Raw genomic sequence first — 20,348 nt, forward strand, 5'->3', positions numbered from 1 at the left:
AAATATAAAAATATATATAACAATGATTTTTATATAACAAGCTTTGCTTTTGAGCTTTAGTTAACATTGAGATACATTGTATATAAAAAAAGTATAATAATACAGAATAATCGATCAAAAAATGCTACAGATTTTGCTGAATTGGCACCAAAAACAATCAGACATTACAACTAATGCATCAATTTTTTTTATAAGCAAAGCAAAAATGATTTTTTATTTTTAAACTAATATTAGAAAGTATCGAAAAAATACGATTCAAAGACAATAAAGAGATAAAGAAAGAAACGATGAGGACTGTGAAGGAACGGTAGGCTAGAGAGCACTCAAACAATGCCAGTTAAGGCAAACCTGAATCGCCAACTAAATGATGACATTTCTTTCAAAAGGCCATACCTCTCAGCTTATCCCTCAACAACATTATATACACTATATATACAGTATATATATATATATATCTTATTTACTTATAAAGAGTCACCGATTTTATTGTAGTATTTTTGTTACTCTAAAATAAAAACATTTAAAGTGTAAGTTATGATTGTATTGAATCAAAACAATAAATTTTTAAATCACAACAAACAAAACAACTAAAAAGATTTTACACATAAGTTATGTGACATAACACACATAAAATTATTTTYTCTTCAAATAGTATTTTAAGGATTATTTTCACATCAAATTAAAAGTATTTTATCGTTTACTTTATTTTTATTTTTATTGTATATATTGTATTTGTAATAGTTTTATATATATACTGTACATCTATTCACACAATATTGCATTATCTCAACACTTTAACATATTTTTCATTTAAAATATTTTTTGATTACATGTCAAAACAATTATCAATAAAATTATTTAACAATAAACAACTTAAATTTTACATAAACATTAGAAAACATAAAGTAAAATAAGTAAACTACTATAAAGCCACTTAAAAGTTTTGAATTTTTATTTAATGTTATCGAAACTTTAAAAACTAATTTAAAATTTGTTATCCACTTTATATTGTTCATTATATGTTTATCCCATATGGCACTAAATATAACAATAATTAGGAGCAAAATGTTAAACAAAAAACAATATACTCGACAAAACCATTTGACAGAAATAGTGCTTTCATTGAATACAAACTATTTTTAAAATACATTCATTTATCATACAATTCCTGCAATTTTATTGTTATATCAGTTGTCATGTAATTTATATATTGTTACAATAATATCACGAAAACAACACATCTCTACATAATATAATTTATGCTTCAATACATTAAAACTAAATGCAAATTCTTGGCTAAAAATTGCATAAATCAGTGTTGAAATACTATAAGTTTAAGGAAGTAATGCATATAATTGTATTAATACTGTATTTATTAAGTAAATGTTTTATTTGAAAAATTTTATACTCAAATTGGTTTTGTATTTGATACAATGTACAGTATATATATAAATTATAAATTGCAAAATACCTATATCAATAATTTTGTTTTTTAAATTTGTTAAACTGTGTAATTTATATTCTAGTTAATCCATCAAAACAATAAAAAAAATAATTAAATACATTTATATTATTATTTATAATTTATATTGATAAACTTACCAAATAATAATACTAAACTAATTAACAGTAAGTAAAGTTTCATTAAATATGAAAATAATTTCCATTTAATTAGATTTGCCATAATATCCAGTATTTAAATTGTTATTTTTATTAATATTAATAAACTTTTTGTCACATTAAACATAAATAGATAATTTTTTAATTAATTTCTTAATATTTAATTACACTATTTTAAAAATAGTTTATTTTAGTTTTATAAATAAATTGATAATTAAACATAAAAAAGTTTTYTAAGTTTATTAAATAAAGTGTCAATTTATATATACAATATATGAAATAAAGTTTTTGAAATAATTGTAAAATAATTAAATAAAAACATATTAAACACAATTTTGTTTAATAAATCAGTTTTCATCAAACTTTTTCTTATGCATACAATCAGTGACCTGTCTATGAGCTCAGGTACGACACAATATTTAAATTAATGACAAGTTGTTATCACTRGTGAATATTAGCGCACATATATGTAGACAATTGATGGATAGCTTCACACACACCACAGTCATAGTCTTCAAATGTAATACTAAAACATCTGTTATGTGTTTAAAATAAGTGTAAAGTTTTGTCTCAACATTTCGTGGCTAAAGATATGCACCAAATGTGAGATGAGATGAATGAATGCATTGAATGTATGAATGAACTAATGCCAGACCAGTCAAAGCAATGTCTATATAACTGACAGCACATACACACCGAACACAACGTTGCTATGAATACAACACACTATTATCTGTACCGACACTTACCGTTCATATCTAACACACGTATTATATTCAATGGATTGTCGGCTATAGAGAGTCACTGCAAATATTGGATCAAATTCTTTGCCAAAACTTATTCATACAATACGTTATGTTTGGACACACCTTTCAAAGCAAGACATATACCTTTTATACAGGTATTCCCACATATACTTCACATTATTTTATTATTACAACTGTTTAACTAACTTTTGTTAAATTTTGTTTTCAAATATTAATTATAAAAATATTAATTATATTACATTAGATTACTATTGATTTATATAATATCGATAATTTAGTAAAACTAGTTGTCTATACAATCATTTTCTAGTCATTTATTTTACTTTTCAAACTTTCTATAATACAGATTCCCTCTAACGGTGCTAATTGTAAACCAAAATATTATTACATTTACTCGAAACACATTCAATCAATTCACACATTGATTATAATTTTAAAATTTTCTTTAATAATACATTAAATATCTATTAGAAAATTGCAATTAAACAAACAATTCAAAGTAAATCAATTTATATGTTTAGATTAATTAAATTTTTAATTTAAAATTATGATTTAAAAAATAAAATATAATGACTATTAGCAAAATGTAACCTAACATTAGGGACAGGGATTGCGCGCCATTACCCAAACAGTTGATCAATGGGTGTATTGAATGTTATGCTATTTGAAGAGCGGCTCTAAAAGTATGTGTTGTGTTCACCATTTGAATCGCTATTAAAAATCATTATTAAAAACACAAATATAATACACATATAATACACACCAATACTACTACTACTCTGTTATGTAATCCATATATTCTGTTAATAATAAGTTATTGTATTTTTTAAAAAATAAAAACATTTTAATTGAAAATTTGTTTAAAATATACATTGAATTTGAAATGTATTTGAATGACTCAAAAAACAATGATTTAAATAATGATTAACACAACGACTATTTTAGTCATATGTTTGTAATGATAAGTATTTGAATTTTTTTTCAAAATACACTTTTATCCGACAAATAATTGATATATAAATTTAAATGTAGTTTAAATTAATATTATATTTTGTGTGAAAATTGTTTTTTTATTGTAAAACACATTCAACTCATCCATACATTTGATTGACATTTGAATTATAAAATATATTCAATATTTTTAATATGAAAACCAAAAATACATTTGTTATTCATCTCAAGTAATGATTATAATAAATATTTATCAATTGGTTTGTATTGTTATTATTATTATTAGTATTAATCTGATTTAATGATATATATTACTATATTTAGTATATCTTTGATGATATTATTATTAATCAAATGATTGGTATTTATTATATGATATATTAATTAATTATTAATTTTTGTTTATTTTGTGATTTCAGTTGAATATCATTGAAGTTAATCATTGATTTGGACTTATATTTAGTGAAAACAGTTGTGTTTGTCGTAAATATTGTTATTATAAATATTATTGTTATTTAATATCACAAATAATTAATCAATTGTTGTATTGTTTGTGTGATCACTTGTGGACCAACTCTTGAGCTTAAAAATTATAACAACAAACTCAACAAATCATCGATAATATAGTGACYGAAGACTTTGATATATAATTATTAAATGAGATCTTTATATTGTTTTTTGGTTTGTTTTATTGTTTTTTAATTAAATGTCTTCACCGACTGTATGGCGTGTTTGTGGTCTTTGCAATTGGTTTGCAGTATTGTCGTCGTTGTCATCATCATTGGTGAGCATTGGTAGTAATGGTTGTGCGTCGAGAGGAAGCGCACAAAGCGCTGGAACTGCTTGAAGAATACCAAATATCACTGAATTTACCCGAAGATAAACAACTTCGGGAAGCCATTGATCGTGTGATCCGTATATTTAAGTCACGATTATTTCAAGCATTGCTTGATATTCAAGAGTTTTATGAAATAACACTTTTAGACAATAATAAGTCGATACAACAGAAGACCTCCGAAACCATTGATATTGCCTTAAAGTGGGAGAACTCACCGCTTATATCCAATTCGGGATCTTCTCTGCAATCAAACAGTAGTCCACTCTTAACGGTCAACAGCTTTGAACGGTTGTCCACCCGTTCGTTAAGTGCTAAAAGTAGTGAAGCCTTATATCAAGTTGACGAAGAAGTCAATAACAAACCCAAACACGTGTTTATTACCGACTCTGAGGACATTGATTTGTCTGAATCATTGGATGCATTGTCTCGTATGGACAGATTGACACAATCCTCTTCTCCCTTTCCTTTTGTCAAAACAATGGCTGATTCACCCAATCGTCGCAATAATGATATTATCCGAACAGTTCTTCATAATAATAATAATAATAACGACAATATCAATGAAAATCATTTACACGATGAAGAACTTCTTCTAGAGAGTCATCAGTGGGAATATGAAGAGATTACACTTGAAAGGGGTAACTCTGGTCTCGGATTTTCAATAGCCGGCGGCAAAGACAACCCTCATATCGGTGACGATCCAAGCATTTATATAACCAAATTAATTACCGGAGGCGCCGCTGCGTCAGACGGTCGCCTTCAAGCGGATGACATAATACTGAAAGTAAACGAATATGATTTGGTAGACGTTCCGCACTCGGCTGCCGTCGAAGCACTCAAACGGGCCGGAAATCGGGTACATCTCTTAGTTAAGAGAAAGAAACCATCGAATTATCAATTATTAGAAATTGAATTAATTAAAGGCAATAAAGGATTAGGTTTTAGTATTGCCGGTGGTATTGGCAATCAACACATCTCCGGTGATAATGGTATTTATGTGACCAAAATCATGGAGGGCGGGGCAGCACATCTTGACAGACGACTCGATGTCGGCGATAAGTTAGTAGCCGTCGGCGATACCAATCTTGAAAACGTCACTCACGAAGAAGCCGTTGCAACACTCAAAGCCACTTCAGATCGTGTTTTACTTACTGTCATTAAATACAGACCTCTGACGCCAATACAACAGAATCTGGTCTCTCATTATCCAAATCGCAGTCATTCATCACTTTCGGGCACCGCTTCCATTGGAAACATAGCCTCTGAGCCAACAGCAGCCATATCTACCCGTTCATTACAAACCCCACCTCTCAATCAAATGCAAACAGATATGTACTCTTCAGATATGTTTGCCTCAAAGTCCAGTGTCGATACACCGAAGGCTTCAAGTGAAGAGGACATGACTCGTGAGCCCCGAAAAATTGTTTTAACAAAAGGAGGAACGGGTTTGGGATTTAATATTGTTGGCGGTGAAGATGGCGAAGGAATATTTATATCATTTATTCTTGCGGGTGGTCCGGCAGATCTCAGCCATGAGCTTAAGAGAGGAGATCAGGTTATGTCTGTTAATGGCGTTGATCTTCGCGGTGCTACACATGAACTGGCGGCACAAGCTCTTAAAAATGCCGGACAAACGGTCACTCTTGTGGTACAATATCGTCCCGAAGAATATAACAGATTTGAAGCAAAAATACATGATTTGCGCGAACATATGATGATGAATACGACGGGAACATTAAGGACCTCACAGAAGAAATCACTTTATGTGAGAGCACTCTTCGATTACGACCCGTTACGAGACTCAGGACTACCCAGTCGTGGTCTACCCTTTAGATTTGGAGATATATTACACGTTATAAATGCTTCGGACGACGAGTGGTGGCAATCGAGGAAATTATTGCCCGACGGCGAGGAAGAGACAGGTTTTGGTATAATTGCATCAAAACGTCGGGTTGAGAGAAGAGAGAGGGCTCGACTCAAATCTGTTAAATTTCACGGAAAGAATAATTTTTCTGATGGGAAGTCGTCAACACTCGAACGCAAGAAAAAGAACTTTTCATTTTCACGAAAGTTTCCATTTATGAAATCAAGGGATAGTAATGAAGACATATCTGACGGAGACCGAGACCTGTCGCCTACTAAAGATGTGGCCAATGCTTCGTCAACGATATCAGTACGCGAAGCTGTTGCCGCCAGTGGCGACTCGGAAGCGAGTTCTCTAAAAGGCGATGAAGTGATTTTGTCGTACGAAGCGGTTGTTCAGCAAGAGATTGATTACGCGCGACCTGTCATTGTGTTGGGTCCTATCAAAGACCGTATTAATGACGATCTGATCAGTGAATATCCCGATAGATTCGGGTCTTGTGTTCCGCACACCACTCGATCCAGACGTGAGTTTGAAGTCGATGGAAGAGACTATCATTTTGTGTGTTCGAGAGAACAAATGGAAAAAGACATACAAAATCATCTGTTTATCGAAGCCGGACAATACAATGACAACCTTTACGGTACTTCTGTGGCATCAGTTCGCGAAGTGGCCGAAAGTGGCAAACATTGTATATTAGATGTGAGTGGAAATGCCATAAAAAGACTACAAGTAGCGGGTCTTCACCCGATCGCCATATTTATAAAACCTAAATCTGTTGAATCGATTATTGAAATGAATAAAAGGATGAGCGAAGAACAGGCCCGCAAACAATATGAACGGGCGCTCAAACTGGAACAGGAGTTCGCCGAATACTTTACCGCAATAGTGATCGGAGACACACCCGAAGAGATTTATGCAAAGGTTAAGCTCGTTATTCACGACCAGTCGGGTCCCACTATTTGGGTGCCGGCAAAGGATAAACTACAATGACTTTAATCATAATATTATCGCTTAATTAGACTCAAAGGGAAATATTTTGAACATTAACTCATATATTAATCATAATTATTATAATATTATTAATGAGAAAATCTATTTAACTAAATGAAGCCTCAATTGGTGAATATTTATACATAATTGACTATTTGTTTCAATTTACTTTATTTCAATTAATTAATGCATTGATTTGTTACGACATTATTTCAATCATTGATTGAATTTTAAGCCAACTTTTATTTATTTATTTTAGAAATTTAAATGTGTTTCTATGAGTGAAACAATTAGATATTGAATGTTTGAAATGTTTGGACATATTTTGAATTTAAACATTAATTTTGTTTATATTTAATTAATTTTAGGTGTAATTTGTATAAATGCCATAAAAATAGCAAAATTTTTGTTTTATTACAGAATTTTGTTATTTATTGGACACACTATTAAGTTTTGTTTGATTTTATTCATATATCATATACTATTTTATTTGGCATTTGATAAGAGTCGGGATCTTTTAAAAAATTAATAGTTTTAAATCACATTTACTTTAGCTTAAGTTTAAAACAATCATTTAATTAGTATTTAACAGCAATTTATATAATATTATTTTAAAAATAAGTTACTTTTGTGCAAATAAATTCATTAATTCATAATTTATAACATGTGATAAAAATAATACAAAATTACATCAAATTAATAACACACACACACACACATATATATATATATATATATATATATATATATATATATATAAACATTTGTTAACGACATCATCAACAAAGCCATCTGAAGATATATATTATATAAAATATGTTATCAAAAATATTGACAATTTCTTCAAAACTAATGGCAAAAGTGTTTTTAAAGCAACGTTTTTGTCGATCGATTGGCAACTATTGAACGCTATTTCATCGTCAATACAACAAAAATATATTATCAACATTTTTTTCAATGAAGATATAATACATTTTATTATTAATATTATTTTTTGAATCTTTCTCTAGTTTTTTTATTATTAAATATTTAAAGCTTTAGTTTATTTTTATTTTTGAGAACAAATTATTTACTTAAAGACAATTTCTAATCAAAACATTATTTTTAATTATACATACATTTCATTGATTGTACACTTGTTTTACTCTATATTTATATTATTTCAATTCAAATGACAATTTTATGAAACAAAATTATAAAATTTATATTAGTTTTGTTTGTGAATTTTTAACGGGGATATTATATATAACTCAATCATTTAATGATTTTTTTGTGCACTTTTAAAATCAAATATTTACTCATTATTTCATTTTTTCTTGTTTTCATTAAATCACTTATTTTATGAATAAATGTCTAAATCAAAACAAAACACTGCTTTAATATTAATTTTTAGCAATAATTTTATTATTGTTTATTAATTGCATTTATTTACTACTTATAATAAAAACATTAAAAGATGTATTTATTTTTTAAAAAAATAAATATTAATATTAATGCTTAAAATTATAAATTGCTTCATTGTTTATATACAGCCATAAGCATATTAATACAATTAAAGTTAGATATTATTAATATGCGGTTACATAAAAATGTTAGCTTTCAATGAATATAAAGCGCAGGAATTATAAAAATCAAACTATATTTATGTGAAGCGATGCATAAATTGCATGAATTGTCTCATTTTAAAGCATTATTAATTCAGTGTTAAGCCATTGAATAAATACAAAACAATTCAATTGTTTTCAAGTTCTGTAGAAATCAATTATAAATCTCTGACTTTGCTATTTAACGGATTATGTTTTTTGTTGTTAAATAATATGCTTATTACTGTATTATATATTTTATAATTATTAAATTACTCGATGATGAATATTTGCTTATATTTTTGTATAGCATAACATATAACAGTTTATTATTATATTGTAATAATAAACTTATATACGTATAATAGTATATAATCTATAATTGTTTATTAGACGGATGTTTTACAACAATAGTTTATTAAGTTATCGCTGATATGAATGTCATTATTTTGTAAATATTAATTCTTATCATTTATTTATTATATAAAAATAATTATATTAAAAAACAAATTCTCAATTATATTATAACTGTTGTACTATTATATTAGTTTTATAATTTAAATTGAGAAACAGTATTATTTTATAATCTAATTATTGAAAATTTTAAGAATATTTATTATATTTAATTTATTAGTATCATATCATAAGTAAGATATAATTATTATTTATTAGATAATTATATTAAATATATTGTATAAATAAATTACACTCATTAATATTATCAATTTACTTAAACTTTGATGTAAAAAATGAGATTTTAAAATAGGTATTGAAGCAGAATATGTGAGACTAAAAAAAATTGAAATCCAAAATCAATAATAAAATTATGCTTTAAAAACACATTTGTTATAAAAAAATAACCTATTGTTCAAAGCTTATGTGATCATTGATTACATCAAATCATATTTTTCGGACCATAAGTTTTGTTTGAAAATGCTTTTTATGCTTTCAATGTGTAGTTTATTATTATGTATTGAATGAAGTGAACATAAAAACTAAAATTTATACGTTTAATAATGTGAAACAATAGGTCGACCCTCACGTATAGTATCTATTAATACAGTATATACACTGTTTATGATATCATATAATAAAACTATTATAAAGTTGAGTTGTTTTCCGCTTTATTAGCGATTAATTCAATTTAAATAAAATCTTAATTTAAAGGCAAAAATTGAATTTTCATTTTCACCTAAAAATATTATATATTTATAAAAAAAGACAGATAATTATAATATGACGAATAAAAACGTTTTTAATTCACATATAATTATGTAATTATTTTTACAGATGAGTTGCTCAAAGATAACAGTATTTACAAATTAATTAATAAATTGTGTGAATATATATTTATATATAATATATATTAATATATTAGCATAAAAACAATAGGACTACACATAACAAAATGAAATGTAAAATTGATTGAAATATAATATAACTAAAATTTTAATTAAATATATAAGGCCACTGTAAGTTCCTGTTAAAAAAATAATAAAAGTCATATTAATTTATCATATTTTTATTTGTTGATTAAATGACTATTATAATGCTAAACACATGCAATACATGATAATTATTAATTGTCATAACAAATGCCTCACCATATTGTGCCAAATAAATGAAATGACTGTTGGACTCGACATTAGAGGACTGAGCCTCAAGAATCTCCTGATTATAGGTTCGGATAATTAAATTTTCGTGAAATTCTGCAATATTTCTGTGAAATATGGAAACACATCTAAGTTTCAGTTCCTCGATCTGGAAGTGCTTTCTCTCCATTTGTATCCTCAGCCCCAGTATTAAAGCTCCCGACTCTTTGTTTATATAACGAATCAAATTAGTTTCGTTAACCTATTAAAGGATATATGTGTGATAAAAAAGATTTATAAAATAAGAGAAATAAGATATTTGTAAATACTATTTTAATTTATTTAATTTTGTTTTCAAATGTTTTATTCATGACATTAACACTCAGATATAATGCGTAACGAGATTTCATTGATTTGTTGGTATAAAAAACGAAAAAAATATAAATAGTGTTAAAGTCTGGCAAACAATTGGATCGATAAATCAAAAAGAGATGATTGACTTATATTTTTTCTGGTGTTTCTCTATAATGTGATTAGTGTTTATGAAATTGTATTTCAACTTTTATATTGACCGCAAAATGCCCACAAACGGTGTCACTTATTTTATTTTAGTTTTTTATTTATTGGCAATTGTAAACAATTATTAAATATTTTTTAACACCAAAAATGTGTTTAACAATTTAGACAATATTAGTCAAAACTCATTAAAGCAAAACTGTAATAACTGGAAGTTGACATAATTGACAATTTCTTATGTGTTAATCATAGAATTGAAGCAAAAATATTTAAAAGTATTTATATGTTATTTGCAAATATATGATACAAAATGCATTCAAATAATAAGTWTGTCTCCAAAGTCTGATATGTGATCTGAGAGTCAATGTCTGAAATATGTTATGTTTGTCAATATTAACCGTATTTATACTGAAATAATAAGTGACGTAAAGGAGATGTCAAAAGTGGTGAATCGTGTGATGCCTTACCTCCACATTCATGACATACCATTTGAGTTGAGCCTCGACTGCATTTGTCGTACAGTTGACGTTCAGTACTTCGTTTACATTATAACTTTGTTTCACACCTTTTATTATAGGAGTTTCACGGTTTGGTTGAATAGACCAATCTATTGTCCATCAGTTTTATAATAAAAAATAATTTTTAATTTCATATACATTTCAATAAACAGTAGTTAATAAACAAATATTTATATTATGGTCAATAAATGATCAAATATATCATTTACTATTAAAATACAATAATATATATTTAGAATTTTATTTTTATTGTGTATTACAATATGATTTTGTTGTGTTAGTTAAAATGTATTATTTTAATAAATATATTATATGAATAGGTTTTGTTCAAAACATTTAGTTGGGACCTAAAAATAAACTGTTTTTCACGGTTTGCTGACTCAATGAAATCCTAAACTTCTTGTGTGCAATAAGTTTCATAAATCATTTCTTAAAACTATTGAATTTTAAAGTAATAGATATTTTTAAGGGAATAGTAGTTATTTTATGGGGAACTCTTCGCTATAGCCATCAGTAATACAATAATACTATAATTTTCAGATCATAAATATGTGTCAAAATTTGGGCTCAGATTAACAAAATACAAACACATTTTTTGGGCTCAGAAAACATTTTTCTATTTGTATCTTATATACCGTATTATATACATATATTATACTATATTATATAAATATAGTTAACTATTTTCATAAATAATTGAATTTTTAAATAATATTATCACTAAAATCCTATTAATATTGACATAAAAATTTATGATAGCCTACATCATATGCTTTTGTTGTTATATTGTCTACACTTTATTTGAGTAAAAAATAGATATTAAGCTAATATCTCATATCAACCCATTGTTTAAATATAACATTAAAAGCAAAGTATATAATAAATGGTGAGACCTTTTCTCCAGGAATATGAACTCCGATGAGACTTATTTCTGGCCGAACCCGCGATTACATACTCGACGGCCTCAAACTCGTAAACCAATGTCAATGTTGTTGTACATCTCAAAGCTAACTGACCCCTATTAAAGAAATTAGGAGTGGCATACATTAGAAGACCCAATTGGCTGCGCTGTAGTCCATCCTTATTGGTTTCAATGGGATATTCAATCAATTGATGCGGTTGTGCCTAAAAATCAAATATTTAATTATTAAGTAAAAATAAACTTAAAATCAACAAAAATAATTAAATACAAAAATAAAACTAAACATAAAGGTTGGATCAAACAAATAATGAAAACAAACTAAATGTAATGCTACTAAATATATAAAAATAAATTTTATCTCTAAAATCATAAAAATTGTCATTTATTTGATAAGAAAACATGTTTTATATTGAGTTTCGATTTTTTATTTTAAATTGAAGTGTATTTTATTTGAGTCAACAAATGATAGTAAATTTAGTCATATATTTTTGTTGTTGGATGTGATGCCATACCATATGATCATTGATGAGCCAATGGAGTGTCGCATGAGGTCTGGCATAACCCGACTTACAGCTCAAATTGATCTTATCGTTCAAATCATACGATAACTCCGAGCCCTCAATACGGAGACTCTCTTTTGGCAGAACTGTTCACAAAAGTGGAAATATATAAAAAAAATTGTTAATAATGTCTATTATATCACAAGAATTAGTGATTCATATAAATTGAGCAAAAAATTCACTGAAATTAGATTAAAATGTATTCTGTTTTTTACATACATATGCAATATAAGTATAACTTATTATTAAACGTTAACTTATAGTGTAAAATAAATCTCGATTTTGATTTAAGTTAAGACTCTAATTATGATAAGTCAGTCCCAAATGTCGGCCTAATTGTTAATTTCAATTACATATGAAAGAGTTTTCAATGATTAATGACTTTTGAAACAAATGAAATATAAGAGAGAAAGAGAATAATGATAACTAAATTATATTAAAGAAAGTGAATAAATGATAATAAAACTAATTTCTCTTCTTTTTCATGTTTTTGAATAATTGTATAAAAAGTAATTACAATTCACAGAAATGTATGCGAAAATTAACAGTTTTCAAGTCTTTATTCACTTTTTTGCAATACTATTGTAAAAATTCCAATATTTAATTTTATAACTATAAACTGTTTGTTAAATAAACAAATATAATGCAAATACTTTATTTAATGAATACAATTTGTTTGTACTAAATTAGCTATTTTATAAATTAATTATTGAAAAACATTATTATTATATACATTGTGTTCATTATATTATTATTATTATTATTACTAAGAAATTTAAAAATTAACTCTAAAATTGCTTAGTATTAAAAATATTTATTGTTTTAACATTTGATTTATTATTAAAATATATTATTTGCTGAGAGTATTAGATATTAGATATTAGTTAATATAAAATAATAATTATAAGATACTATTTATTTGTACACTTTGGGTATCTGAGCTAATAATTCACTATTACTTAAGTCTAGTTTAATATTAACATATAATATTTGTTGATCACTAACGTCATCAACATTTTAATTGATTTCTAGTAATATTATACAATATTACTGTAGTATATTGTAATATATTATAGACTCTCCAGTTATAATTTAAATTATTACTGTATTAATTATACTAAAAATACTAAATATTTTAAGCCATAATCAGCTTTATTGATTATAAATTATATTTATAAATTAACTAACTTTATTGCATTATAGATACAGTACTTAAAATTAAAACAACCAAACATACTGTACTAACAATCTGTTTTATTGTGTAATTGTGTTGAATTTTTTATTTAACTTAACAAAGTTGTCAAACAATTTTAAAAAACATATGTTTGAATAAATAAATAATATCTACATTACATTGTTTGTCTTTATGGTCACTAAAAATCGCTACAAATATTGATTTGTTATTTGAATAGAGGTTTGAATTTAGTTTTGTTAAGGGGATAGCAATTATTAGCAAAGAGCTGACACATAGGGAAATGCACTGAAAGTGTCCTATAAATGCAAAATTACTGATTCATCTCAATTGAGACTCATTTTCGCTTGAATTGCGATTAGTTATCATTACAATTGTAATTCTGAGGCATTAGTCGATGCATTAGATGTTTGTTTCAAATTAGGCTTACAGTCAACCGATTTGAAAGCAAAACTGCTATTTATTATATAAATTGTTTCTTTAGTCTCTCTTTTAAAGGCTATATCTTTATCAGTATATGTTTCAACTCATTTATAGACATTATAGACATGTATATACTGTAAACTTAAATATTTTTATATTTTTATATATAATYTAAATAAATTTACAAATCAAACATAAATAACAATACATACCATAAACTTTCAATAGTTGTTCACTTCTGACGGTCCGATACGACGGTCCTTATAATTAAATTAATTAAATTTTACTAAAATATTTATTTATAAAAGAAATTATTAAAATCTATATAAGTTAGAAATCTTGTGTTTTTTATACATCTAAATTAAGATATTTTTGCCTCTCAATTGATATTTTATGTCATTTAATAGCACTAATGGGATTTATATATTAAGCATCACTTTAGTTGTGAGATAAAACTGTTTTTTTCGCTACAAATTTTGAGACCACCGATAATAACGTTATCCAATCATTGTTTTTATGTGTCAATTATCATTAATATCTATATTTTTGTCATATAAAATAAGCTCATTTAGTAAATATCAATCGTATGTCTGATATGTCTAATGTCATATAACCTCAAAGTCATCATTCATTTACTTGTTTTAAGACAATAAATACAATGATTAGCTATTAAGCAATAGTTTTTAAACACAATTTGTTTTATGACTTTAAGATTTATTAATATTATATGTACTTAAACTTTACTATATAACATGACATAACATTAGTAAACGTTTAAATCTTTATTTTTAAAAATCATATCTCAAGTGTTAATACATATATTGTTTATGTTAAAACGTTTAAATTTATATATATAAATTATAATACTTTAAACATTAATATAAGACAATATATTGCAATAAATGTCAATATGATTGAATAAAAAATGGGTTTATTTAGTAAACATTTATTTAGTTTAATGTCAATTAGCGTTAAACTGATACTTCAACTAAAAAGAAAAGCAAATAAACGATACTTTCCATGTTTTGACATAATTTTGCAACTTTTGTACTATTGTTTAGCCGATAAATATTTAAATTAATGATTGCATATCATTAGTATTATTTGAATGTAAACATCGCGACTTTAAGATTTTATTTTCAGTTTATAAACTAAACTTATATATCAGTATTTGTGGGATCTATTGATTTTATGTGAGACATTCAAAATAAGATCAATAAAAATCTATTTTTGTTATTAATTTTATCTATAAATTAACATATCTATATATATATATATATATATATATATATATATATATATATATATATATATATATATATATATATATATATACAGTATATAATTACATATATATAAATAAATTATAAATATTTTAAATTGTTTAGCATCTTAATGTAATTATAATCATGAGTAAAATATAACATTTTAACATTTGTTATATAATAAAGATTTTATAAAAACTATAAAAGTTATCAAATTTTTTGGACACAAATAAAGAAAATGTTTTGCAAAAATGATAACCAATTTTATAAGAGTTAAGGAATTTATAAAACTGTTTATCATTTTTTAATAGCATTTTTGGTCCATTAGTTGCTTTAAAGCATTCAATATAACGTTTCCTTTTTTTAAAAAAAAATTAGATTAAAATAGATTTTGATTTAAAATTAAATTTCAAAAAAACTTAAATAAAAATGTTTCTAATAAATAATATATTATCTTTTTAAATAATTTCAATGTTGCACTTTTAAATAAAACTAAACAATATTTTATATTATTGTCTATCTAAATAATACACATTTAGGCAAATATATTGTATTTAAAGCTTTAATGATTTTAATCAGTTATGTATACAATTATAATATAATGAGTGTTACTTAAGTAAATGTTTTAATTCCTTGAGATATTATTTTGTATATTATTGGTCTAGAAATTCATTAAATAAACTATACTATTATGTTTTATTTATATTATTTCATTTATTTGTTGTTATTGTTGTAATCATCACAACATAATAAAAATATTTTGACATTTATAACTGTTGTGAAATTGCAATTTTTATTATAAACTGAACATTTAGTTAAAATTAAATTTTTCTCTTCAAATAAGGTAATCAAATTTTTATCATAATATAATATAAAAATGCTTTAGTATTAATTAAAAATTATATACTGTATTTTTTATTATAAATTTGTAAATATATTTTGTTATAATAAATACAAATTAACGACAAATTATTGACTTACCTTCAGTACTGATCTCACACGCATACATACCATCCGAGTGCTAAATATATTAATTTAATTTTAATACAAATTTTAGATATATTTTCTAATCAATTTTATTATTACGACTTTTATTAGTACTATTATCTATAACTATATTAAAATCAATTATTAGTGATGAATGACTTACTAAATCAGTATATGTTAGGAAAGCATGAGTTGAATTTGAACGCATTACCTAATAATATGAAAAAAGTAATAATTATGATTAGCATCATATAAAACATATAAAATATCTATACTGTTATAACTTATAATATATTGAATATTATTTTTTATATGTTTTAATATATTATGCATTGAAATAAATTAATATTTGCTATAAATATTACTCTTTTGTTTAATAAGTTAATTAATGTTCAAAATTAAATATATATATATATGTATAAATATATAAATACATTTATTGGGTCTAAATATTTGTGCGATTTGTGAGTTAAACACACGGAAAGGTATAATTCCCCTCCCCATAGATTACAGCATATAAAACATATAAAGGATTGACTTTGATATGAAATGTCGTGCAAACAAACAGAGTGAGTGTGGGTCTGAGTGAGTGAGTGAGTGAGTGAGTGAGTGAGTGAGAGAGAGAGAGAGAGAGAGAGAGAGATACTGGCATTTTGTAGCATTTTTAGTTGACTTTTAGATATGAAGCTAATCTACTTTTAGTATAGTTTTGAGGTGTACTGTAGACACACCCAACCCTACCAAATATACTCTCATTGCAAACATTATTATTAGGATTTACAGTAAAATAAGTCACATCAGAGTCATATAAGAAGACAAATATATACAATATATAAGTCTAGTATTGAGTGCTCTTTCATTATATGACAATCACTCCAATAGTACTAATTTTCTTTTAAAAGCATTAAAACTAAATTATAATTTTTATATTTATATTAAATAACTATATTTCTCGTAATGATAGAAAACTTGGAGAAAAAAAATCAAATATCATTATTATATGTTTTATCATTAAATGAGTCAATCATTTATGTTTTTCAGGTCACTGTTTATCATTAATGCAATATTAAAATACTCAAAAAGATAGTCTGACAGTATGTTACAGACAAACACATACACACAGTATAAACACAATACATATTTTTCCTGACAAAAGCCTAATCTTTCGAAAGCATCTAATTATGTATATATAGAGTGACTGTCAATAAAAAAGGCTGAGAAACATGTGATAAGGGATTTCATGCATAATATATAGTGAATTGATGTGTGAAGTAGTGTCACAATACTCACGTCAACGTAAGCGCCTCTAAGTTTGAACCGTTGTCCGGGTCGGGGCTCCTCTAATGGCAGATATCGGTAAAACTCGACATAATCTTTATAATACTTGACTGAATACAGCTCATCCCCTTCCATATCAAAATTACAATGTAATAAAACCGACTGTCCCTTTGCTACGGCTGGCGGTACTTCAAATCGGTTTATACGTAAACATACGGATTCTGGTCAGGATTAAGACAATTAATCAAAATTAAAACAAACAAAATTTATTGTTACCCAAAAATAATACAACAAATATATCATATAAATAGTTTTTACAATTAAGATACAATAGCATAAAAACAATATAACAAATAAGTTTAGATTAATCTTATGCTTAGTACTAAACAGACCAACATTTGCTATTTAATTAGTCCATAATTACCAAAACATTTATTTTTTTCTCTTAAGAACTGCTTTTCTATCATCTCTTTCTTTTTTTGTCTATTATTTCAATACTCGCAACACTTAATCGGTTCAACTTTTTTCTGGTATTTTGCTTTAGTCCCTAAAATTGATTATTTCTATAGTTTTGCTCTTATAATTTGTTTGTATGTTTTTTAATTTGTATTGATAACTAAATGCGAGTTATTTTTATATATTAATTTTATTTGAACATTAGTCTTTAAAACTTAATTTTAGTTTAAAATTTGTTAAAATAAAACTTTAATCTATGATTATGATATATAAATTATTTAGTTATAAATGATTTAATATTAAATGCTTTATTCGATTGCAAAACTTATTCAATCAATTTTGGTATATATTTTGTCATTATTATGGAGTAACGTAATTAAGTTATAAACCAATTTTGAAATTAATTGAAACCATTATACAAATAGCTAATTGTAGAAAAATAACAAAAAAACTAATTTTGTTATGAATTAAGTAATTTTCTTGTGTCTAAATATATTAATAAATAATAGTTTAAGATATTTATTCAATTTTGCAAATTTTAGCCTTATTTTTATACAACAAAAGTATATTTATATAAATTATATCATATAATACTATGAGTTTCAATAGTCGAGGCGTTTCCTCATTTCATTCACTAATCGATTTCTTTAATCAAAAATCAAAATTTAATGTTTATTATCTATCATTTTGCTTAAGATGTAAATGTTTCATATGTTTCCTTAAACTAAATATAGAAAATTTAAAACACAAAAAACTATATAAAATATGCCAATTGTATTGTATTGTATTAATATAATGATATGCAATTACAGTAATATAATAAAATGTAAAATATTTTTGTCAATTTTGCAGTATTTGTTTTTAAAATAAGTTGAAATTTTAGGCAAAATTAAATATTTACAATAATATCATCCACTTTATCAACTATTTAAACATATTTATAGTTTATTTAATGATAAAAAATTTGCCACATTTTAATCTCATATCAAATGTCGGATGTTTGCGGTTATATTGAGTGGTCATTTGATGCCAAAAATAAACACTAAATTTAATTTGACTTAAGACACCGGTATTAGACCACAACTTACACATAATTTTATCTTTTTTTTTGTTAATATTTATTTTCTTTGAAAAACATTTTAATCTAAAAAAATTGTCGTTAATATATTATAATGCATTATTGTTTAGACAAATGTAAATAAAGACTTTAATATTAACAAACAACATAATAAAACATAAGTAAAATAATAATAATAATAATATTAGAAAATAAGAAATTTAATTTACGTTTCATTTTTGTTTAAATTCAACAAATGTTAGACAAAATATAACTGAATATTAAACAAATGAATCGATTTTCTCGCTTTAATACTCATATTATTAATAATTTGTATTCATAGCTACAAAAACTTTTGAAATATATTTGCTTAATATATATACGCTATATATATAAGAAATGATATATTAATTAAAAGTTCATTTGAGAAAATGTTTTACATATATTTAATGTATATATATGTGTGTAGAATTGTACAGTATGTTATATATTAAATAATATATATATCAAAAATATTTTTTTATAACAAAAAATACATTTTGTTATTTGAATGTGAAGAAAAAATTATTGGTTGTTATAACATAAGTACAATTATTATGATATAATTGTATCCAATAGATATATAATAAATTCAAATGACATTATGAATGATTAGCTTTTCATAATGAGTTTATAGTAATCAATATATGACTTCAATAATGCTTAATATATCGCATATATATATATATTTGATTATATTTGCAAACAATTTGTTAACATAACTAAACCATAAGTTATATTTTGATAAAATAGACAAAAACTGTTTTGAGTTATGAATACAAATCAATTTAAATATGATATTTGAACTCTTTTACAGCAATTGTACAAAATTTTTAGTCAAATATTATATTTTAAAATTTAACAAAAATTGTTTATTTTTACAATAAATGACTGCAATTTCTACAAGTAATTTGTTTATATATAAAA

The 20,348-nt window shown here is 24.9% G+C and overlaps 2 protein-coding genes across 2 annotated transcripts; one reads left to right on the forward strand and one right to left on the reverse strand.

Moving 5' to 3' along the window:
- Window positions 1-3,954: 3,954 nt before the first annotated feature.
- Window positions 3,955-7,113, forward strand: LOC128952551 (disks large homolog 4-like). Its single transcript, XM_054297960.1, has one exon. It carries the CDS (start codon window positions 4,139-4,141, stop codon window positions 7,031-7,033), a length of 2,895 nt encoding a protein of 964 aa, XP_054153935.1. The 5' UTR covers window positions 3,955-4,138; the 3' UTR covers window positions 7,034-7,113.
- A 2,897-nt stretch (window positions 7,114-10,010) lies between these two features.
- Window positions 10,011-18,411, reverse strand: LOC128966433 (uncharacterized). Its single transcript, XM_054313284.1, has 10 exons — window positions 18,294-18,411; window positions 17,882-18,090; window positions 16,755-16,802; window positions 16,586-16,625; window positions 14,552-14,599; window positions 12,677-12,810; window positions 12,136-12,367; window positions 11,192-11,331; window positions 10,221-10,470; window positions 10,011-10,096 (listed from the first exon to the last, which is right to left on the reverse strand). Exons 1-10 carry the CDS (start codon window positions 18,334-18,336, stop codon window positions 10,011-10,013), a joined length of 1,230 nt encoding a protein of 409 aa, XP_054169259.1. The 5' UTR covers window positions 18,337-18,411.
- Between the last annotated feature and the right edge of the window lie 1,937 nt (window positions 18,412-20,348).

The sequence above is a fragment of the Oppia nitens genome, unplaced genomic scaffold (assembly GCF_028296485.1).
Source record: "Oppia nitens isolate AA-2021 unplaced genomic scaffold, nextdenovo-longstitch-racon4-pilon3 scaffold1_pilon_pilon_pilon, whole genome shotgun sequence".
Taxonomy (NCBI): Eukaryota; Metazoa; Arthropoda; class Arachnida; order Sarcoptiformes; family Oppiidae; genus Oppia; species Oppia nitens.